The 24,064-nt window shown below is 49.0% G+C and overlaps 1 protein-coding gene across 2 annotated transcripts; it reads left to right on the top strand.

Moving 5' to 3' along the window:
- Positions 1–519: 519 nt before the first annotated feature.
- LYRM9 (LYR motif containing 9) lies at positions 520–22,069 on the top strand. Of its 2 annotated transcripts, none has more exons than XM_058676309.1 (4): positions 520–604; positions 18,986–19,129; positions 20,715–20,807; positions 21,805–22,069. In XM_058676309.1, exons 2-4 carry the CDS (start codon positions 19,004–19,006, stop codon positions 21,820–21,822), a joined length of 237 nt encoding a protein of 78 aa, XP_058532292.1. In that variant the 5' UTR covers positions 520–604; positions 18,986–19,003; the 3' UTR covers positions 21,823–22,069. The 2 variants fall into 2 exon arrangements, with proteins under 2 accessions (XP_058532292.1, XP_058532291.1); XM_058676308.1 differs by lacking the exon at positions 520–604 and adding an exon at positions 6,779–7,008.
- The last annotated feature ends 1,995 nt before the right edge of the window (positions 22,070–24,064 follow it).

Genomic DNA, 24,064 nt, shown 5'->3' with positions numbered 1-24,064 from the left:
TCATTTCCAAAGAATGAATCTGGCAGTGGCTTCTGATTTTAAATTCTGGATTCTTCTCCTCAATTATAATTATAGATGGGTCTGAAAGGAAGCGTGCCTATTCCTGTCATATTTATTCTTTGGACAGGTGTTATGGGACTGCAATTTGATGCAAAAGGGCTCAAAACGCAGGTTCTCATCCAGACGTAATTCCTGTCATCCACAGGAGAGATTTTAGACAAGTCCTCCAGCGAGCTTTGTAATGGATCTGGAACAAACTCCACCCTCCCGCCTCTGTTCAAAAAAAATTTTTTTTAATCATAATTCATAATCAGGAATATGGGGGAGAGCTTGCCTTAGGGGCTTACATACGGGTCAGCAACAGGCGGAAGACAGAGCGGGAGCAGAAGGTGGAGTAGGCTGGCTCTTAGCCGGAATAGCTTTCATTTTTTTCGGTCAATCGGGTGGGGTCGGATCAGGAGGGAGAGGGGGCAGCACCCAGTAGGACCCTGAGTCCCGCGCGCGGCCGGCAGAGGGCGCTGCGGACGCGCCTTGGCCCGCGGGGCGCAGGCGCACTGGTCGCCGCCGCGGCGTCCCGGGGCAGTGGCGTCCGCAGTGGAGGCGGGTGAGGCGCGGCGCGCAGGCCGAGGGTGGCGACGGGGGCAGCGGCCTGGGGCTGTGGGGGCGGTGGCTGTCCTCGGGCCGCCCCCGTCTCCCTGGGGGCTGCGGGGGCGCCGCTGGGGCCGGCCTTGGCCGTGCGGTACCTCAGGAGGCCTCTGAGGAGCAGGGAAGGCCCACGCGGGAGGGAGCAGGCGTGCGGGTCCCATGCAAGAGGAGGGTCTCCAGGAGATGCTCGTGGTCCGGCTCTTGGCGTGGGGGCAGCGTCTTGTCCCCCTGCTTCCCCCACCACCGCTCCTTCTGCAGCGTGTCACCCCGTGGCTGAGGCCTCCTGCCGCCTGGGGTTAAGCCCTAACAGTGTGGTGCAGTTACCGTTCACCACACACAGTTCCCTGCTTCAGCAGCGACCCTTATTTACCGTTCCATGTCCTCTCAACCTGTTTGGCTGCCACCTGCCTCAGTTTCGCTTTGCCCGTGGGTGGGTGGGGGGGACGACTCAGCCATCGCGTGTGTCTGTCCATAGGTTTGCCCTCTCTGGACGGCACATGTAAGGGAGTGTCCTGGTTATGCAGCCCCTGTGGCTGACTTTGCCCACCTAGCATAGTGCTGTCAAGGTTGGCCCATCTTTTTTTTTCATTGCAGAATAATATTCCATAGTATCAATGTACCTCGCTTTCTTTATCCACTCATCAGTTGGTGAGCCTTAAGGACTCATCTGAGCTCCACCTTCCAGGCCTTTCTGGGTATGTCCAACCTCCTGGATAACTCTTGCCCTCGCTCCCTGGGCTGCCTTGGGTTTCCCTTCTTCCCTTAGGCCTTCCTGCAAGCCCCAGGCTTGTTCCCTGCCTCTTCTGTCACCCTCTGCCACCACCAACACCTTCAACCTTTGCCCGAACCCTACTGTCCTGCAGGCCTCACATACACAGGCCTCAGGGTTACTGTTCGTCTCCCAAGTTTCCGATTCTTGACTCGCTGGGGAATCTCTGTAGTCACACGGGAAATGAGAGAGAGAGAGAGAGAGATCTTCATCTGCTGGTTCACTCCTCAGATGGCCTTAATGGTAGGAACTGAGTCAGTCTGAAGCCAGGAGACAGTAGCTTCTTCTAAGTCTCTTGCCTAGATGTGGGGTCCATGTGCAATGCTGCCTTTACAGCTTAGCTTACTTTGCCACAACACTGGTCTCCATATGTTGATGCTTAGTTGTGACGGAATAGTTTTTTATGATTTTCTCCTGTTTCTAAGTCCCATGAGGCAAGGAGCTGCCCATCAAACTTGTTTGTGTCAGTATTGCCTGGCTCCCTGTTGGTGCTCAAATGAATAGTTCCTTACCTATGCAGGCCTACTATGTGTCAGGCACTGTACTGTATCAGGGATACACTGTTGCATTCCAGTGGGGGAATGCAAACAGCTGAATATATATGTATCACGTGGTGATCACTGCCTGGAAGAAAAACAGCAGGGTCTGTGGTGTGGTCAGAGAAGGGCTAAGTGAGATTTACATACCTGGAGTGGGACAGGGCGTAGGGTGAGAGCCACGTGGGTCCTGGGCAGGAAGGAGCTAGAGGGTGTGTGAAGACCAGCACAGAGGTCAGAGGGAGGAGCAGCAGAGGAAGGGCCTGAGCCAGGAATTCTCAAGGGAGCCCAGAGTACGTCTAGAAAGAGCCTGGCAGGTGGAAGCTTGTCGACAGGTGCGCAGCCCACCTGTGGCTCGCCTTGTTGATAACCTTGAGCTTCAGTCTTCTTCCTCTGCTAGGTGGGACTGGTCAGGGGGTGTGGACTCACTCGTCCCTTGAAGGACTCAGCCTAGTACCTGGAAGGTATGTGTCAGTCTCCTTCAGCCTCAGCCATAGTGCAGGCCAGGGGTGAAGGATCTTACAGATTTAAGTTGGGATTTGAAGGTGCGTGTGTAATCAGCCAAGTTCCTGGTTGGTCAGTGGTACTTCGGACCTTTGGTTGCGCAGTGATGTAGGGCTCTTCAGGGAATTTCTATTTTGACCAGCTGGGCTCCAGTTAGTTTAGAGGTTATATACAGGGGGTGATTACATTCTGCAGGGAACTGGAATTTTCTCCACACAAACCACCCCAGGCCATTAGTAGCCATCAAGATTCTTATCTATCGGAGAAGCAAACAACTTCTTGAGTCTAGCGATTAGAATCTTTGGAGGGCCAGTTACCTTTCCTTCAATTCCCTGAATTACTTTTGATAAAGGGCAGGTGAGGACACTTGGGGCTAAAGGAGACAGACAAGCGCCTGGATCTTGTTTTTACAGTATGGGAGGGTTTGTCTCAGTGTTTTGTCCTCGTGTTTTGTTCTTCCTTAGTCCTGAGGGAATCAGATGAGACTGATCTGACTGCCTGATGGCTTCCTGTGGGGTGCTCAGGGTTAAAGGAACTAAGCTGTAGGTGGTTTTTGAGGTGTCATTTGCCAGTTCAGCTGCCGCACTGCCCTGCGTCACAGTAGGCTTGGCCGGTCTCTGTGCAGCTTTGCCCTGCAGTAGTGGTTGCTGGGTGCTACTTTCCTCCTCCTGGTCAGGCTGGCTGGGACTTACTGGGGTTACATGGGTGTGTTGGATCCGTGATTTGACCCCTGCCAGTGAACTCATGAAACAGATGTTAATGTAAAGGTAACTAACATGTTTGCTTCTTTACAAGTGGCACCTTGTAAAGACTACCCAGTGAGGTTGAAGCTGATCTCTTTCCAAGTCTTAAGGAGGAGCCAGCCTCTGAGTTTAAGCACTGCAGGGACATGTTTGTAAAGTACAGTTAGAGGCAAATGAATGAGTAGCATGGAGAACCAGTCCCAGGGACTACACATACCTAACAGGGCCCAACTCTTTCCATTTTAAATGAGATTGTTCACCAGGGCCCTGTGAGCAGAGAAAGAGTCTCCAGTAGTGTGACTTGTGTGGGTTTGGTTGAAGTGTGCTTTTAGGGCCTGATAGCAGACATACGTGAGATGAGTTCTTGTACTCATGCAAGAAAGAATTCAGACGTGAGATTGGGGACAGAGGTAAGCGAGGTAGCAAATTTTAAAGAGCTAGAGCGTCCATTAGAACGAATGGGCACCTCTCCAGACAGAACCTGAGCGAGCGAGTGCCCAGGTGGAGCAGGGAGAGCAAGGTGATGTGGTTTGATGGAGAGAGTGATTACACCTGGCAGGCCAGGCGGGCCGCGGGCAAGAGCTGGGAGCTGAGCACACAGTCTGCTCAGCTGGGGCGTGTAACAGAGTGGGGTTCTTCTTCCCCTCCAGGACAGAGGGTCTGTTGAGTGAATTAGGCAACACTCCCCTCAAGGGCTCAGTCCTGAGCGCTGTCAGGCTGGGTGGCCCACCCAGCACCAGGTGAGGAGTTTCCCTTGGTTCCTTCAGGGTTTCATCTCCCGGGGTGGTCAGGCTCGGGGAGAAGTTAGGGGCTGAGTCAGGAGGATTCTCTTGGGGAGCCTTCTTTGACGGGGTCTGGGCAGGACTTTGTAGTGTAAGATACTGGGCTACTTCCAAGGTGTGCTGCTGGGCTTCTGCTGATGCTGTGTTCACCGTAGGCCCCTCTCACACATATAGGCTCATTTCTACCTGCCTAACAGGCCTACCCGGATTCTGAGCAGTGCAACCTGCAGAACCTTAAGTCAGGGTGGTTTCTTGGTCCGTAACTATTATGTTTTTCTAGTTGTGGTTTATTTTTCCCAATCTTGCTGTTGGGTGAGGTCTCCTAGAGGCAAACAGATTCCAGTTGACCCCTCATTGTTGGGGTCCTTCTTGCATGGGACCAGCTAGGGATGTTCTGACCTTATCACAATCCAAATCTGGGGATTATTTTTTTCTTTACAAAATTTTAACCACTTCGGATGCCTTTTGTGAGTGACAGGGATAAGCCTCCGTTTGTTTGGTGAAAGTCTCCTTCGTCACTAACAAAAACCTGTGCTTTCCTTTTGCCCTTAGTGTTACAGTAGTCGGCCGGTTTTCCCCTGGACCCTCTCCCAGCTGAGGAGAGGTAGCTCTGCCTTTGTGTTGATCTTAACATCAACCATGCACTTTTGAATAATTCTCTCTGTGGTTCTCTACGGATCTAGGCCAATTTATATATTTCTGAATCCATTGGAGGGTTGCATCTCATACAAAGTGGGTACTTTGATGTATCAGCTTCATTCTACCTTCTGTCAGATGCTCAGGCACCTGAATTTACTCCTTGATCATTTACTAGCCAGGGGTCTGGGTTTACATTTGCAGGGTCAAAACTCCATTCCCGGGATTGAGTGAGAGCCCTTGGGGAGCCATCTGCTGTGGACTGAGATCTGTATGTGGAATAAGTACCACCACTGAAGGGCTCATAGTTCTTACTGCTGCCTTTGCTTGCCTGGTCAGCTCTGCTATTTCCTCAGGTGAGGGTCCAGGACAGCACATAACTGCACTTGATTCCGGTGCTGTCTGTCGGCAACGCCCATGTCACCGTGTCCCCCGAGCCGAGTGGAGGGACTAGGGTTACAAACAGACAACGCACAAGACAACACAAGACAACACGCAGTGGGTCACTCTTGTACACAGAATGCCATTTATTCCAAGTATCCCGCAGCTTTTATAGTCTGCTTAGTCCCTCCCAGTATTATCCCAAAGTTCAAGCAACACCTAAGTTCCCCTGGGGGCATCTTAACAAAAGGAAAGTAAGGAAGAGGGAACTTGCAGTCAAGCCAGGGGCTAAATGCATTAGGCCAAGATTGCCCATTCTGTTATCTCTTAGAAACAAGCTAAGCTGTGGAGTTAACCCTTGGGAGACCGGGGCCTACAGCTGTCTAGTAACTTCTAGGTCTCTCAAGCTTGTTTCATTTCTTTCCTTTCTGAAGTCAGCAGTCCAGAAAAGACCTATTTAGAATTAGTGTAAGTATTTGCACGTTTTGCTCTCCTAAGGTAAGCTCACTCTTTTGGGCTGATGTCCCTTGTGGCTGTGTTTATCCTTCTAGAATGTGAGGAAGTGTCACTACTGCATAGGCAGCCCCTTGATTTTCCATCTGTGAAGAGTTCTAGGTCTAGAGCTTCCTGAGGGACATTGGTCAGATGTTGCTCACTGGAATACACGTGGTCAGTCATTTGTAAATAGTCACACACAGGTTCCCCAGAGGCCTCTGAGGGCTGGGTCACCGGATTCAGAAACTATACAGGTTTTAAAATAACATTTGGGTTATCAAGCAGTGTGACTTGGTGTTTCCCCAGGCAGCCAGAAGTGAGCCAGTAGGCTCCTTGTTCTCGGAGTGGTGACGTGCAGTGAGCTGTGTCTGCTGCAATGGCCTATCTGAACACGAATCTCTTGGCATCCTATAATGTGCTGCAGGCAGCTGCTATTGCTCTCCCACATGGTGGCCAGCCTTTGTGATACTAGTGAGATTCTTTGAAGAGTATGCCACCAAGCATTTCATTTTTCCTAGCTCTTGATTCAGAACACCTAGTCCTACTCCCTGCATCTCACACATGAAGAGATCAAATGGATTCCCCAAGTCTGGCAACCCCAGTGCTGGTGCCTTTGTCATGTCTTTAGTGTTCTGGAAGGTTCCCTGGTGTTACCTGTTCCACAGTAATTCAGTATGAGGGCCTTTTAAGGCCTCATGCAGAGGTTTCACATTTACTTCTGAGTGGGATACCAAGATGCAGCAAAAGCCAGCCATCATCAGCACACCCGGTAATTGTCTCTTGGTGGTGGGGATGGCTTCTTGGACGACCACTCCCCATCTGTCTAGAAGATGAGTTCTTCAATGCTGTGTTTATTTTTTTTTTAAGGTTTATTTATTTGTTTTATTGGAAAGGTGGATGGATATACAGAGAGGAATATCTTCCATCTGATGGTTCACTCTCTAAGTGACTGCAACAGCCGGAGCTGCACCAATCCAAAGCCAGGAGCTTCTTCTGGGTCTCCCACACGGGTGCAGGGTCCCAAGGCTTTGGGCCGTCTTTGCTTTCCCAGGCCAAGGGCAGGGAGCTGGATGGGAAGCGGGGCCACCAGGATTAGAACCGGCGCCCATGTGGGATCCTGGTGCACTCAAGATGAGGACTTGAACTGCTACACTATTGCGCCAGAACTAATACTGTGTTGATTTAAAACCTAGTATTTTACTGAGAGCTGGGAAACTTGAGCCTTTTCTGTGACATCATAATCTTATTCTGCCTGGAAAATGAAAGTGGTTGTAGTGTTCTTCTGAATAGTCTTTGTCATGCACATACAAGAGGAACGGCTAATCCGCAAGATGGAGTTCTCTGCACTTCTTGGGAAAGGTGTTACAGACCTGACACAGAACCTTCCAGCAGTATTGTTTTCTGTTAGCCCCTGGGTGTTCCCATTGGAGGGCAGAGTTCCCCTGTCACTTGGCCCATTGGCACAGAAGAATGCATCCTTGAAGTCTAACGTCAACCAGCGGACGCTCCCAGACAAGGTAGGAGTATGGGGGCTGGGCACTGATGGGTGGACATGCTCCGTCCTGGATTCCCAGCCTTCAGATCTGAATGAAATGGTATGCTCATGTTCCTGGCCTCTTGGCTCGTGAGATGGAAGAGTTAAGGGGAGGCCTGCAGGGGTAATTGATTCTATATTCCATGAAGACTATAATCAAGCGTTGAAGTTCCGTTCTTGCTTGATCCCTAAGGAGAAGTTGTTTTACACTTGGAATTCTGGCACTCTCCGAGGGATGCCAGTCCATGTTCTTTCCAGTCTTCTATTGGCCCATTCTCCCTGATTTACCCGTGTTGTCGTGCCTATAAGTATTTTCACAACAGGTTCTTCTGTGTGCTGACTTGGAAGACCTGCTCAGGAACCACTCAGAGGCCCTGCTTTCTGAGCCATTATTCTTGGTATATTATACTTTCTGTGTATTGGTTCATTCTAATAGAATAATGTAAGAGCCTGTGCTCTTGTGGCAATTAGGTTTTCTTCCCATGTTCCCTCTTTCTCACAGAAAAATTCAAGTTGGAAGATAGTATTATCTGGAGATCTATTTAACTGGCGTTTGTTTCCCAGCTCTCAAAGAATACTGAAGCCATGCTTTGGCATAGAAAAATACCGTTGTTTTTTTCTCATGGGCTCAAAACTGAAAATTTCCAGTTTGAAGAATACAGCTTACAGGGCCATAAGGTGGAATAGGTTCTGATTGCCCATTTGTCTAGCTTGAGCCTATTGGAAAGAACTTAGATTGTGGATGGAACCAGTAAATTATAAAGCATCTCTCAGGGCAGTTCTTATTTCAGCTCAAAGAAGGGAAACGTCTCTTCAAACCTAATGTCTAGTGGCAGGTGAACCAAATATTGCAAAAGAATGTTCCCTATACGAGCTCACTACTCACTAAAGACGTCTCCCTGAAACTTCAGGCCAAACACCTTAAGCCAGTGATGCCTGGTCAACAATGGACTACTTGGAATTGTCCCTGAGACAAGTGCTCAGGGGTGACTGTGGGCAAGGGGCCATTATCTTACAGGAAAGATGTGCACTCAGGACCAAAGCCCTTCATGGTTGCCAGCTGTTGCAAAACAGCCCCTCCAAACTAGTTGCTATGGAACCCCTAAACCAGTTATCTTGCCTAGTGCTCAGAAAAGCCAGAGTTTCTGATACCAAGTTAGCAGAAGAAAGTAGGTGTTTATTACAAAGTGCAGAGCAACTGGCTGGACAGCTTTGGCTTAGTTCCCAGGCACTCCAGGGAGTTAAGGGTGAATATAGATTGCTATTGGGGCTTCCTGGTTGGTCAATGGTGCTTGTGACTTTCCTTTGATTGATTGGCAAGGTGATGCTCTTTAGGGATTTTATTGTGGCCAGGTGGAATTTAATTGGTCTGGAGGTTATGTGCAGGTAACAGTTATATCCTCCAAGGGCATGGAATTGTTTTATTCAGGCCACTCCAGACCATTACTGGCCATCAAGGTTCCTATCTGTTGGAGAAGCAATTGACTTCTTGAGTCTGGCGATTGTACCCTTGTAGGACCAGTTATACCCCTTCTTCAGTTCAGCTAATTTCCTTTGATAAAGGGCAGGCAAGCACACCTTGAATCAAAGGGGCTAAAATAAGAGCCTGGATGCAGCCCTTAAATTGTAGGGGTTTGGTCTCATTATGGTCCAGGTGCTGTTAATTACGGGGTATGATTGCTACAATCTAGTCTGCCCCAGAAACTTACAGTGGGCCAGGAAGGTAAATTCAGGAGGAGGAAGATGGTGTTCTGGTACCTAGCATGTACCACCTCTGTGCTAGTTATATAAGCTTCCTTGATCTTTATTCTCCTTTGCAGGGGAGAAAGCAGAGGCCCAGAGAAGCCAAGCACCTTGCCTGAAAGCGCACAGCTAGTAAACCGTGGAGGCAGGCTCTGAAACTGGGGTCCTGTCCCGTGTTCCTCCACCACATTGTTACCTAAATGGTAATATGAATCTGGCAGGTGTGAACAGCATGGGACAGACATCTTTAGGGGATGGCAGGGGGCCTGGGTGTTTAAGGACACAAAGGAGTTCTTGGGGTAGATGAAGAATTTGAAGTGAGGAAACGGAAATGTGAAGAGCAGCACAGCATTTTTTTCTTTTTTTTTTTTATAATAAATCTTCTATTTTTGATGTTTACATAGTTGAGAAGGTTGTATGTCCATGTGGCTCACTGATTAGGGTGGGAAGGGATGAAATATGGGGGAAAGTGGATGACACATTGCTTCCAATTTTTTTTTTCTTCCTGTATCTGGGGTGTGCTCATCTGTTCCTGGCCTCTTGACAGGTGAGATAAGTTAGAAGGGAGGAGAGAAAGGGATTACTCCCAGCATCCTAATCGCATCGGTACCCGGGGATGGAGGTTGGCCACCCAGTGTCATCCTAGGATCCCTGATGTGGAACTTGTTCCCAGGGCACTGCTTCAGTGGTTTCAGTAGTTCTGAGATGCTGTTAATTTCATTGTTCCAAAGTTGGGGAAGTCATTCCAAGTTCCATTGGCTGATGGTCCACCCTTGAGTCTTCACTTGCCCAGATGCTTGCTGTCAAAGTTTGGCCAGAAGAGTTGTCCAATTTGTTCTGCCCTCCGTGGTACTGGATGTCTTCTGCCATGTCCCCCATATGTGTCTGGGCGTAATTTCCCCTGCACAGGCCTCAGCAACAAAGGAGGCCCAGTTATGACACATACTCCATGGTCAGATGACAAATCTTGTGGTTTTCTCCATAGTTGGAGTTTTGAGTGCAGTGGTCCAGTTAGGGGAGGATTCCCAAAGAAACCTCACCAGAGGTGACCCTAGACCTAACTCCTGTGTGTGCCAGCCACTGTGAGGTCCAGTTCAGCCCATCACCCACAATAGTTTACACACAAACTAGTGGTTGCAATCATCCAGTCATTTATGTCTCTAGCCCCATCTCATATGCAAACCAATGGATGCTACAGCCCAACCTAACCCTACTGACTACATGCTCAGACCTCGCATATGCCAATAGGACCACAGTCTAGTTGGAGCGAACACAACACATTTTTGAGTTGATATTAACAGAAACAATAGTTGGTAAGTGTATGGCATATGGTGTGCCAGGTGATGTGCTTAGAGCTTAAAGAGCATTAGCACAAGAGTTCCACGCAGGAAGTACTGTTGGATCCCCGTTGGCAGTTGGGAAACAAACTGAGAGCTAAGAGTTAAGAAACTTGTTTAGGATCCCATACCCAGGGCCCAGCGTGGAAGCCGAGTGGCTAAAGTCCTCACCTTGCACGCACTAGGATCCCATGAGTTTTTGGTTCATGTTCTGGTGGCCCTGCTTCCCATCCAGCTCCCTAGTTGTGGCCTGGGAAAGCAGTCAAGGATGGCCCAAATCCTTGGGACCCTGCACCCACATGGGAGATCTGAAAGAGGCTTCTGGCTCCTGGCTTTGGGTCGGCTCAGCTCTGTTGTGGCCACTTGGGGAGTGAACCAGCTGATGGAAGATCAAACTGTCTCTCCTATTCTCTGTATATCTGACTTCCCGATGAAAATAAATAAATCTTAAAAAAAAAAAAAAGATCCCAAACCCAACAAAAAAACAGATGGATCTCAAGTCCATGAACTTAACCTCCAAACTCAGTGTAGGGCTAAAATTCAGAAATTGTGGGAAGGAATGTTAGAGTAAGATTGATCAGAGAAGTTGGGGCAAATTTTAGAAGCTGTTGGTACAGAACTGTCCTTAGAGGTATCGAAGGAGAGTGACAAAGTTAACTGTCATTGTGCTATGCAGTGTTTCATAGGATGTGTACTTAGACAGCACTAGAGGGTTTGAACTGGGGGGGAGGGAAGACTGATGTTTGTAAAGTCCAAGCAAGGTGTGGGTGCAGGGCTGGGAACAGAGGTGGTGCCAGGCGGGACTGTTGGGGACTGTTGAGCCTTGGGCAAGGTAGGAGGGGACAGTAGGAGGCAAGGATTGTGCCCCTCTTTCCAGCCTGGGGAGACTACAAACCTGTGGCCCTGGACTGGGCTGCAGCAGGGAGCGAAACCCTCTGTTCCTATCCTACTTTTCCCATCAAGAAGAATAATTGCATATTTTAAGAGCGGCCTTAATATAGCTTGCACCAATGTTCAGTAGGGTGTGATTTCTGGCTATTTTCTACAGTTCCATCTCTTTTTAATATATGACTTTTCGCTACTTATTTTTAGGTGCCCCGTGTCAGGACACAGGTTCGGGAAGAAGACATGGGATCAAAGGGAACTGTAGGCTCATTTCTAGATAGCTGCACCACTTGTCTGCCAGGAAATTCCCTTTGTGGCTTCAGTTCTCCTTTCCTTTAATTCTGTTGTATCCTCTTTTGGATTTCATGAGACTTTTTTGAGGAAAAAAAAATTTTTTTTTGTAGCATTTCTTTATTGTCCCTTTTCTTTATCTGTGTAATTGACATCAGTGTGGTGACTTTCTTTTCATCCCTGTTCAGGGGAAGCTATGGATGATATCAGTGTCTGTGAAAAGCATAGAACAAAGTTTTGTGGAGAAGGCTGAGAAGTACCAAATAGTAGGCTTTTACAAATGGTCCTGTATCGCCGAGGGAAAGTTTTCTGTAGGGTCTTTAGCTCTGATTTGCCAACGATGTTAGGGCCGGTTCAGATGTAGACATATGCAGGTGGTGTCACTAAGCAAGTAATGGCATGAGCTTTGGAATCAAACAGACCTAGGTTTGATTCCTGCTTTATGGTGTATTAGCTGTGTGACCTTTGGCAAATTTCTTAACCTCTCAGAACCTCAAGTGAGCTAGTGAGGTTGTGGGGGTTAAATGAGAGTACACATGCAAATCTCTCCTACCTGGCACAGGAGAGATGCCATTAGCTTTGCAGGAGGTGACGTGCAGAGCCAGGTTCGTCAGTCCATTCATCTCTGTGGTCCCAGGGCTGCATCCAGACTCCTGTCCAAACTCCAAGCTCTGAATGTTGCTGCACATGTGACAGGCTTACCTGGGACGTGATTGTTTTGATGCATTTGCTGTGTGGAGTAGCAGAGTCGGAAGCCCCGAGTATCATGGCAGATTGTGACTCTGAACCAACAAAATACAAGATGGAGAAACAGACTTTAGGAAACATGGCTCTGAGGAGGAGGAGGAGAGGTCAGACTAGGGGAGGTGAATACCTGGGAGCAGGAGAGGCCAAGCAGGGAATGCAGTCTGAACACATTCTTTGAATTTCCAGGTCAAAAGAGATATCAGTGCCACTGTCCCTGGATTCAGTGATGGAGCCAAGCTGTTGTTTCCCCATAGGATACGGTCTGGGAGGAGGCTGAAACCCATGGAGAATTTTTGGGGGGATGACAGAAGCTTTAGGATGACTGTGAGAGCAAAGGAAAGTTAACTTTGAATCATGGGAAACTGGGGGTAGGGGTAGGGAGAAGGTTAGACCGATGAGCGGAATTTAACAGCAGTGGCAGATTTTCGCTCAGAAGCAGAGAGACTTTCCACCACATCAGTAGATGGAAAGGAGGTGCCTTCCTTTGCACTGCAGGCTCCCCACTGTGGGGAGGAAAGCAGGATGGCTCTCTCCCTGCCAGACATGTTCATAAGATGATCTTTTTAATAACACATTTCAAAGACACAGAAGTTGAAATGACAGCTTCATGTCCACTCCTCCCACCTGCCATCCAAACACGATCTTAACATTTTGCCTGTTTTTTTTTTTCCCCCTTTCTTTCTCACTCCCTTCTCCAAGTTGCCTTTGGCTTAACTATTTGGAAGCAAGTTACAGAACTGACGTCACATCACCTTGGGACATCACTGCTTATGTCTCCTAAGAATCGAGGCATTTTCTGTCTTCCCTCCGGTGGCTCACTCTCCAGGTGTCTGACCATGGCTAGGCTGAAGCCAGGAGCAAGGAACCTATTCCAGGTCTCCCACATTAGTGACAGGGACCCACATTTGTGAACCCTTACCTGATACCTTCCAGGAATATTATCAATAAGAAACTGGGTCAGAAGCTGGGACTTGAACCAGGCACTCTGACATGGGGTGCAGGCATCCCAATTGGTGGCTTAGCTCCCTATGCCACAGTGCCTGCTCTGTTATCATCTCCTAATTCTAATTTTTCATAAGCTTTTATTAAACTTCTGTTTATTTTCTTTTGTTTTGGAAGGTAGAGCAATAATAGAAACAGGAGAGATGGGAGAAAGGATCGAGATCTTCCATCCACTGATTCACTTCCCCACTGCCCACAACCTGGCAGAAACCAGGAGTCCACCTCTCCCACATGAGACCCATGAAAATAAACAAAGCCATCACAATATAAGAATGCTGGCTATATAGTGCTTAAAATAATTTCAGGCTTTTGTCCCCCATTTTGATAAAAGTGGCCATGAATGGTGAGGAGTAGGAGTGAACATTAAAGGTCTTAGGAAGGGAACAGAGCAGCCTGAGAGATATATTTCCAAAAGATTCATTCACCCAGGCTGTTGGGTGGAGAGTAGATGGAAGGTAAGTGGATTGGAGACAAAGTCCAGGGAAGGAACTGCTGTGATTGTCCCAGTGTGAAGTGACAAGAACCTGAGCCAAGGCCATGCAGTAGGGTTGAGAGCAGGGACATTGAGAGGTAGCATTTCACAGGACTAAAACCAGTCCCGTGATGAGGGAGAGGGAGGGTTGTTGGATGACTGTGATGCTTTTAGTTTGATTGCGTGCGAAGATGGAGGGACAGCACTGGTGCTAGGTGGGGGTCAGGGGAGTGTAGGTCTAGGCCAAAGGGCAAGAGAAGTGAAGTAAGCATTGCCAGGACCAGAGGGTTGGACCACAGTTTTAGCAATGATGCTGTGAGTTGCATTGCCCCTCTACTAATAGCAAACCCACATTTCAAATTAAATTAAAACATTTTTAGTTTAGTTCCTTTAAGTGGATCCACACATGTATTCTTTACTAGTTATTACTGAGAATGACTAAGTCTTATAATTGAGCTGAAAATAATTGGCCGCCCATACTTGCTAGGTTGGTTACTAAGTATTGCCTGAGTATTTAAGTAACGAAAGGGAGTTGTGCTCTTTCCAAATGTTAATTTTGAGGACTACAGATGGTAACCATCTGTTAGATGACTAGCATTTTACAATATTTGATTAGCACTTTTTATAGTTTGGGGAAGCCTACCAGTGGAGCAGGTTGGGGGCTTTGGTGGTATGTCCTGCGTGGTCACCTTTGGAGATCTTGGGCACCGGGGATGAGCTTCCCCTCATTGGCTGGCAGGTAGTTGACAATTCCTAGCATGAGGGCCTTGAGGAGGCCTTGCTGGAACCATTGGGTCTCATCATGAAAGTAGAATTAGAAAGTTGATATTTGTCCACCAGGTGTGGGTTGCAGGTGACAAAACAAACAAACAAAAAACCCCAAGCCACTTTGGTAAGATAGGATGAATTGGCTCCAAGCAATGAAAAGTGTAGGGGTGGGGTCAGTGCATTTTTTGCTGTGTGGTTTCTCTTGGACTCTCAGCTCTGTGCCTGCAGCCTCCGACTTCTAGAAGAGGCAGCATGATTCAGGACATGAGCGGGGCAAGTCCTCTTGGCATGAAGTGTTGCAGGGGGGAGGGGGAGTGAAAAGCTGGATTTTTTTCCCTCTATCCTGTAAAGCTGTCAGGATTAGTTCTGACTGGATCAGCCTCCCTCATGTGCCTGTCTATGAACAATCCTAGTGCCTGTGTGAACTGGTCAGTTGAAAACTGTGGAGTGGCAGCTGGAGTGGCATAGGGGGCTGTTACCAGAGGAGGGGTAGGAGGTGGTGCTAGAGCCATGGAGATGGTTAGTGGGGTATTGCTGTGGGCCACAGAGAGAGGCGCTTCTGAAAGCAGCTGCCTGAAGAGTTTCCCTTTGTGGGTTTTTAAATTTTTTTTTTTTTTAAGATTTCTTTAGATATATAGAGAGGAGGAGAGGCGCAGAGGAAGCTCTGCTGATTCACTCCCCAAGTGGCTGCAATAGCTGGAGCTGTGCTCATCCAAAGCCGGAGCCCAGAGTTGCTTCTGGGTCTCCCACACAGGTACAGAGTTCCAAGGCTTCAAGCCATTCCCGACTGCTTTCCCAGGTCACAAGCAGGGAGCTGGATGGGACACAAACTATCATCCATATGAGACCTCAGTACATGCAAGGCGAGGACTTCATCCACTAGGCTACCGTGCCGGGAGCCCCCCTTTGTGGTTTAAGGGCATTCTGGTTCCATCTTTCTCGTTTTCATATGATTTTACAACATGAGGGTCAGTCTCTTCATCTGCCTTTTAACTCCTAAGTCTGGAAGGCAGGGAGCCTCTGTCTCTGAGAGGGAAAGTCTGTATGCAGAGAACAGATTCCTTCGCTTCCACTAGACAGTGTGAAGCCTGCTGAGGGCAGGCGCTCTGCCTGGGGTGGGCCTCAGGCATGGCAGCTGATGGACTGCTGCCCAGTGTGGGGAGCAGTGTGGTGGTGCCAGGAGAAGGACGCAGTGATTCTTCCTGTCTCTGGGATGAACAGCCAGGAAGGCTTCCTGAAGGAATGACCCCAAGCTGGATCAGGAAGGGTAAATATGGTTCTTCACAGGGATGAGGTAGAAAGGGACCACCGCATCCCAGCAGCTGCATGTGCCGAAGTACTGGGCAATATACTCAGTGACCTGAGCCATCTGGGAGAAGTTCCTGGGGCCGACCAGTTCCAGAGCCTGTTTGACAGGAGGCAGGGACCCCACACTAGGTGCCAGGCAGAGGTCCAGGCCAGGGCTTGTCAGGCAGTCAACATGGAGAGAGGTGTGGTAATGGACTAGGGGACACTTAATCAAGGGTTAACAAGTACTTAACGTTCTAGAAGCTACTATTAAAAAAAAAAGCTATGCTCTTCTAATTTCCGTCAAAAAAGAGTTATGAGTTCTTTGGAAAGAGCTGGTATGATACAGAGGGTAAAAATACAGTCCTCACAGATACAAAGAGCCTGCTCTGTAATTCCTTTCATAGAGAACTCTAGAAAATACATTTCAGGCTATTGTGGCAAAAGGCAGATGTGTGATTCCTTGGGGGTAAGGAAGTGGGGACAGCAGAAGGAAGGATCATAAGAAAGCATGAGGTGACTTTTGAAGATAGTGGCTGTGTGCAGGTTAAGCCACTGCTTATGATGCCAGCATTCCGTATCAGAGTGCCGGTGAGTGACCAGCAGCTTTGATTCAGATTCAACTTCCTGTCCATCCATCCAGTGAGGCAGTGGATGTGGTCCGGTTGCTTGGGTCCCTGATCTCCCTGTGGGAGACCTGGGGGCAGTTCTGGGCTCCTGGGTTTAGCCTGGCCCAGCACTGGCTGTTAGAGACATTTGGGGAATTAATCAGTGATTGAAATATTTCTCTCTTGTTCTGCCTTTTATTTATTCATTTATTATTTTTTTTAAAGATTTGTTTATTTTTATTGAAAAGTCAGATATACAAAGAGGAGGAGAGATTCCTTCCATTCATTGATTCATTCCCCAAGTAGGCGCAGTGGCCGGAGCCGAACTGATCTGAAGCCAGGAGCTTTTTCCAGGTCTCTCATGCAGGTGCAGGGTCCCAAGGCTTTGGGCTGTCCTCAACTGCTTTCCCAGGCCACAAGCAGTGGGCTGGATGGGAAGTGGGGCCACTGGGACATGAACTGGCATCCATATGGGATCCTGACGCATGCAAGGTGAGGGCTTTAGCTACTAGGCTACCATACTGAGCCCAAGTTGATAGTTTTAAAAACTTATTTTCATCTACTAAAAAGGCAGAACAAGGGCCAAACTTGTACACTTTAAATATGTATAGTTGATGGTCCACTGTGAGGGAAACTTCAAAAAGTTTATAGGAAAAAGGAATTGGGGGCCGGCATTATGGTATAGTGGATAAAGCATCATCTGTGATGCCAGCATCCCATATGGACACCAGTTCTTGTCCAGGCTGCTGCACTTCCGGTCCAGTTCCCTGCTAATGACCTGGGAAAAGTAACATTATGGACCAAATACTTGAGTCCCTGCCACACACATGGGAGATCCAGAAGAAGCTCTGCTTTGGCCTTGCCCAGTCCTGGCCATTGAAGCCATCTGGGGAGTAAACCAGTAGATGGAAGATTTCTCTTCCAAGTAAAGCTTTAAAAAATTGGAACTAAAAGATGTTCATTTTGGTGCAAAACAGTCATAACAGAAGCAGTTTTTCTATTATTTTGGAGAGAGGTTGAGATTTATTTTCATTGGAAAGGTGAATTTACAGAGAGGAGAGACAGAGATCTCCTATCCACCGGAAGTGGATCAGCGGGAACACAAACTGGCACCCTCATGGGATCCTGGCAGATGCAATTTGAGGATTTAGGCACTAGACCATCACACCAGGCCCTGAGAGATTGCCACTGCATCAAATACCTGCCCAGGGTACAAAAAAATTTGAAATCCTTACATAGTTTTTCCACAAGATGAATTTTCCATGAATTATTTGTAGGCTCCTCTATACTTCCATATACTTTTTTTTTTTTTTGCATGAGTTATTTATTTATCTGAAAGAGTGGCAGAATTCTGGGCTGGGTTGAAGGCAAGAGCCAAGAACTCCATTTTGGTCTCCCAGATGGGTGGCAGAAGCCCAAGCACTTGAGCTGTCCTTGACACTGCTTTCCCAGGAGCATTAGCAGGAGGATGGATTGGAAGCAGAGCAACCAGGACTCATCCTTGCACTCTGACATGGAATGCCATGGTGATCCAACCTGCTGTGCTACAACACAACCCCAGTGTCTTTATAAAAATGGGTGTATGGGGCCAATGTGGTGGCATTCTAAGCCTCTGTCTGTGGTGCTGGCATCCTGTATGGGCTCTGGTTTGAGTCCTGGCTGCTCCACTTCCAATCCAGTGCCCTGCTTCTGGCCTGGGAAAACAGTGAGGGATGGCTCAAGTCTTTGTGCCCCTGCATCCATGTGGGTGATGTGAAAGAAGCTCCAGGCTCCTGGCTTTGGACCAGCCCCGCTCTGGCTGTTGTAGCCATTTTGGGAGTGAACCAACAGATGAAAGATTTCTCTGGTTTTTCTTATGTCTCTGTAACTGCTTTTCCAACAAAGGGAAGTAAATCTTTAAAAACAAACAAACAAATGAAAAGGTTCTGGAGTCAAACTGTAAGGGTTTCAATTTCTCTGCTGTTATCAGCTGTGTGATCCTGGGCAGGTTACCAGACCTCTCTGTGCCTAGTTTTCTTCCTGTGTGCGTTAGTCACATGTAGAGTGATGAGGGCGAACAAGCGCCCATTGTTACTCTTGGACTAGCACACAGTAAGTGAAGTCTTGGGCCCGGGCTCTGGGTGCAGCGTCCCTGTATGCAGCTGCTTCGTAGGCTCAGAAGGGCTGCAGGTCTGCTGGGCAGCTCGTTAGCACACTCTAGGACAGCAGTCAGAATGTCCAGCCCATGGGTCCTATTACACCTACTGAATCATGTAGACTGACTTGCTAAGGCTATTGTGGGTGGGACTTGAAATTCACTGAGGACAGCAAGCCAATCCTTAAGTTGATAATTTTGTCTTGCAAATGAATGAGATTATTAATATTTCAGATGGCCCTGCAGCATAGAGGTTCCCCACCCCTGTGCTAGGCAGTTTGGGTGGGCCTAAGACTGGGCATTTCTAACAGGGCAATGCTGGAGCTGCAGGTTCAGGGCTGCACTTGGAGTAGCCCTGCTAGATAGCCCTGTTGTCTGGCACCTGCCCTGGCTTGATGATGTAAAAGAGGTTCTGTGTCTCCCTTGCCCTGCCTGTCAGTGCCACCTCCCACCAAGTCCCTGGAGAAGAGCTCAACAGAAGACCTCAAGGCTGAGGTCATGCATGTCCCCCACACTGCCCTCGGTCCTTGTGACTCTGCTCTGGACTGGGCTTCTGCAGGGCTGAACGCCTAGCCCCAGGCTCTGGAGCAGGTTCCATCAGGGAGACCCCTGAATGCCCCTGAACTGCCTCTGGCCTGTTCCTCTGAGGGTTGGATGCTTGAGAAGCAATGCTTTGTGTTTTCCAGGGACAGAAGTCTTCAAACATGGCCCCACTGCCAGGGGCAGAGCTGGTGCAGAGGCCACTGCAGCTCTACCGATACTTGCTGCGCTGTTGCCAGCAGCTGCCGACCAAGGGCATCCAGGAGCATTACAAGCATGCCATCAGGCAGGTAGGAGCAGGGGACGCTGGGACTGGGGGGCTTCTTCAAGGGGACGCCATGAGGGGTTGGAGCCCAGGGTCAGGAGACGGTGTAGAGGGGCCACAGGAAGCCCATGCTGGGAAGCCTAGCTGCTGTCTGTTCAGAATACATCATGCAACTCCCAGCTCCTTGCCAGGGCCTGAATAAAGCAGACAGCTCAGCAGACAAGCACAATAGAGCATGGATACAACTTCATGTGACAGGCATCCCAGCCAGTGATGCACAGCCTGATGTGATCGTGAGAAACCATCAGGGCGTCTAGCACATCACTTCCAGGCTGCTTTGAGCAAAAATACCAGCATCTTGAAGCACGAAGACAGGCACAAGAACTGCTGTGTTAAGAGCTGTGACAGTTCTGGAACCTGGACCAGACAAAAAAGATTTCTCTGTAGGACATTACTGGGGCAACGCATGACACTGGGATGAGTGCTGTCGATTAGAGAACTGTATCATATCAGTGTTAAACTTTGAGTCTAATTCTGGTTCTCTAAGGGGGGGAATTTTTGTCAGGAGGAAATATGTATGGAAGGAGTTAAAGGCATCAAGGCTGCGACTCATTTTTCAATGCCTCTGGAAAAAAAACAATGAAAAAGCAAAAAACAAAAAACAAAAACAAAAAACAAAACAAAACAAAAAAACCAAAAAAACCAAGTGTGGTAAAGTGTTAGCAATTGGTGATTCCGGTTGGGATTTTTTTTTTTTAATTTTTATTTGAAAGACTGGGACCTGTCTACAGGTTCCCTTTGCAACTGCCTGCAACAGACAGGGCTGGGCCAGGCCGAAGTCAGGAACTGGGGACTTCATCAGGATCTCCAATGCGGGTGACAGTTACCCAGGCACTATCCATCATTTCCTGCCTCCCAGGGTGCATCCTTGGAGACAATAGGGTGGATCAAATAATTGACTTTCTGTTGTCCATCTGGGAGACTTGGCTTATGTTAGCGCCTAATGACGTTGGCCTGGTCTGGGCATTTGGGAAGTGGATCAGCAGATGGGAGATCTGTTTGAAATAAAGTTAAAAAAAAAAAAAAAAAAAGAGCAAAAACTCCCCAGCAGCTCATGCTCTGGATCGGGCCTGACTGAATCCACCAGAGTCACCTCCCACTCCCACTCACCTCCCTTCTCCACATGGCCTTTCCAACTGGGCCAAGAGACAGTACTGCTCCTTGCTGTTGAAAAGCCTTCGCAGAAGTTGCACCCTGGCAGGAGTGCTTCCTGTGATCAGTATATCAGACTCATGCTGGAGCCCTCCTCTCTGGCCCAGAGTGATTTGGGGCAACTCAGGGGCCAGGTTTCCTTCTTCTTTCTATTGCCGTGCTGGCAGGAGTGGGAGCTTCACAAAGAGAACAGCATTCAAGTGAGGTCGCTTAGCACACTTCCCATCTCTGAGCACAAGAGCCCCAGCTGTTGTCAGAGGATGGGCAGGATGCTGAGTAGAAAGACTGAGCAGTGTACCTGAGCTCAGTGTACTGAGCAGTATAGCAGTGTGCCCACGCCTTGTGGTCCGCTCTGTGAATTTTGCCTGGCCATCATTTCTTTATTCTTGTACTGCCAGAGTTTCCGGGTTCATTCGGATGAAGACAACCCTGAGAGAATCCAGCAGATTATTAAAAGAGCTATTGAAGATGCCGACTGGATCATGAACAAAGTAAGTAAGCCATTGCCCAGCGGGCTGATGATGGCTTTAATCTCTGTGACCACTAGGAGTCGCCTCTGCCTAATAGTTGGAAATGGTCCATGCCTGGGTCGGCTCATTCTTCTCCCCTAGGAGCTGAAAAGTGATGCCTTCTGGCAGCATTTGTTTTTGGCAAGGTGTGCATGTGTGTTATCATTAATCACTTCAAAGATTATTTGAAGGAGAGAGAGAAAAAGAAACAGAGCTCCCACCCATTGGCTCACTCCCAACATGCTTCTGATTTGGGTCAAGAGGTCATAACAGAGCTGGGGACTTGATCTAGGTCTCCCACATGTGTGACAGGGACCCAGTTATGTGGACCCTGCTGTCTCCCACAGTGCACATTAATGTTCATGTCTAAAGGCTGATTTTTGCCAGAGGTGCCCAAGGGGAGCGCTGAGACAACCGGGAGGAGGAGAAGGCTGGGACAGAGCTGGCAGCAGCTTGGTGCCTGGACAGTGAGTGCCCTGTCTGTGGGAGGCCAGCCTTAGGCAGGGGAACTGAGGGTGGAAGGGAGTAGGGCAGGGCTGCAGGTGGCTACTTGGTCCATGAACTTTGGTGTTAGTGACCCAGGGAACTGGAGGGCCCCCCTCTCCTTGTACTTGTAAGTCTGAATCTCTAGGGTTCGGGCCCAGGACACATTTTTTAAAACTCTGATTGAACTCTGAGCTGCTGAGGATCCTTCACTACCTAAGATGTTTTTTCCCCCAAAAAATAAAACAGAGAAGGATGAGGAACCTCACTTTTTGGTCTTGATTTCCTCAGCTTCTTTGATATCCTCCCTCCACACTCCTCTCAGCTGCCTTTTCTGATTTAAAAAGATGTCAGGTGCCTCCTACCGGGTCCCTACACCTCCAGAAAACCATGCAGGAGCCAGGCAAGACCTGGATCATGCCATTTTTGAGGTTTCCACTCCAGTCCTCTCTCCTTGGTGGCTTCCTTCACCATCTTCTTCCCTCTCTTCTTGCAGTATAAAAAGCAAAACTGAGAGACCAAGGCCCAGCGAGGAAGCTGTTCTAAAGCCTGTTGAGAGACCTCTCATCTGGAACCGGTCTGCAACCTGTGTTCTGAAACATTGACCAACCTTGTAGGCTGAGACAACCAGCAAGCAGGTGCAACACGCTGGTGGTGTCCCCAGCTCCTCTCAACGCAGTCATGTTGCCAGCATCCTTTATGTTTGCTATTCCAGCCAATCATGACGTGAGGTTTGGAGAGAACATGATTTTCTTCTGTTTCTTCTGTGTGTTTTTCATCTTTGTCTTCCTGCTCTTCCACTTTGCTCTGAAAGTGATTCATTTGTTCTGGCGGTCACTCTACCATTCTTGGAGTCCTAGAGCAGATGTGCCCACACACAGCCGTCCGTGCAGCGGGAACAGTATGGATGTCAGTATTGTCAGAACCAGACAGCTCTGGATTTGAGTCCCAGCTCCGTGGCTTTAACAGCGATGGCCGGCGGGCTCTGAGTCCTTCCCTGGGGGGACGAGGGCAGGAGAAGCTGAAGTGCCTCCCACAGAGGATGGTCCATGGTGGTGCCGCTAATGTCTCTCCCTGGAAGCCATCCCAGCTGCTCCCTCTTCTGCTGCCCTGGTGCTCTGAGTATCTCCACTGTAACGTGCTGCATCAGGCCTTAGTTCTTTGTGAACTTGTCCTGTTTCTGCCTGTGGCCCCTCAGCCCTTGTAGGTGTGCCCTACCCAGCTGTCTGTATTCAGGGAAGTGGCAGCTGTGGCCCCTGGCCTTCAAAAGTGTGCAGGAGGGAGGCTGGCATGGTAGCCAAGTGGCTAAAGTCCTCACCTTGCATGCACTGGGATTCCATATGGGCACCAATTCTAATCCCAGCGACCCTACTTCCCATCTAGCTCTCTGCTTGTGGCCTGGGAAAGCAGTTGAGGATGGCCCAGTGCCTTGGGACTCTGCACCCTTGTGGGAGACCCAGAAGAAGTTCCTGGCTCCTGGCTTCGGATCAGCTCAGCTCCTGCTGTTGCGGCCACTTGGGGAGTGAATCAGCGAATGAAAGATCTTTCTCTCTGTCTGTCCTCCTCTCTGTATATCTGACTTTCCAATAAAAAAATAAACAGATCTTTAAAAAAGAAGGCGTGCAGGACCCATGAAGTTGTAACCATGGAACTTCTGCAGCCTGGCTCTGTGGAACTTGCTGTCTGTCTTCAGTGGCTCTTCCCTGTTTGCTGCCACTGTGGAGGCATGGGGTGGGAAAGGAGAGGAACACAGTTCAGGAAGAAACAGCCAAATGTGCATGGAGCGGCATGAAGGTGCAGATGGATGCACCCTGGGGCTTGGTTGTTCCTCAGGGCACTCTGCTGTTGGGAGGAGCTTGCACGTGTTTATGTCCTTGTAATTTTGTGACTTCAGGTGACTCAGATATGATTATGTGTATGTGACTAAGAAACAATGAAGTAAATGTATCTATTTGTGAAAGTTCTTATCTCTTCCCCGAGCAGATGTCTCCCTGCTGAATGCTGTCATCATGGGTGCCACGGGCTTAGCCGCATGGCACACCTCACACCCGAGCTGCCCACGAGGGATCCTTCCTCAGAGGAGATGACCAGGTGCTGGTGGCATGGCTAGACAAGAGCCAGTAAGGTCTGCGTTGGCCTGCAGGCGAGGGCAGGCTGAGGGGCTGCAGGTCAGACACAGCTGAACCCATCCCCCATCCCACCCCTCTGAAACCTCATGATTACCAAAGTGCAGTTGTTTGGATCCAAGTCCTTTGACCAGCAGAAAGATGTGTAGTGGGGTGGCCGGGGCTTAGGTGAGAACTGGTGTCCCTTGCTGTGGCCTGCCCCCCAAGTGGTTCCCTGATCATCTGTTCACTGCTAAATCTTGATCCAGGTGTACTGACTCAGCTGGGCGTCCAACAGTGGTGCTTAGGCACAAGGCTGGCCTGTGAGGGACCTGAGGAGAGCCATGCTGGTTAACTGTGTGTTGACTGCTCTTCGCCAGCCTCTGTGAGCCTGGCCAGGTTGGGGTGCACACTGGGGAGTGCAGGTGGGTGCCCTCAGACAGGAGAGGCAAGATTCCAGGAGTTCTGTCCTCAGACTCCTGTCCCCTGTTAGTCCTGCAGTGGGTTGAGGGGCTGGGCAGGTCCTGAATGCACACAGTGGGGAGTTTCCAGAGTTGCTGCCAGCAGATGGAAGAAGGAGACAAAGACTTGTTGACTGAAGGGGGCAGGGGCTGTGGGTCCAGACAAACTTGAATGTCAACCCAGCTGTGT

This window comes from Ochotona princeps, chromosome 17 (genome assembly GCF_030435755.1).
Source record: "Ochotona princeps isolate mOchPri1 chromosome 17, mOchPri1.hap1, whole genome shotgun sequence".
NCBI lineage: Eukaryota > Metazoa > Chordata > Mammalia > Lagomorpha > Ochotonidae > Ochotona > Ochotona princeps.
Note: the sequence above shows the minus strand (reverse complement) of the source record. Positions and strands in the feature narration are given on the sequence as shown.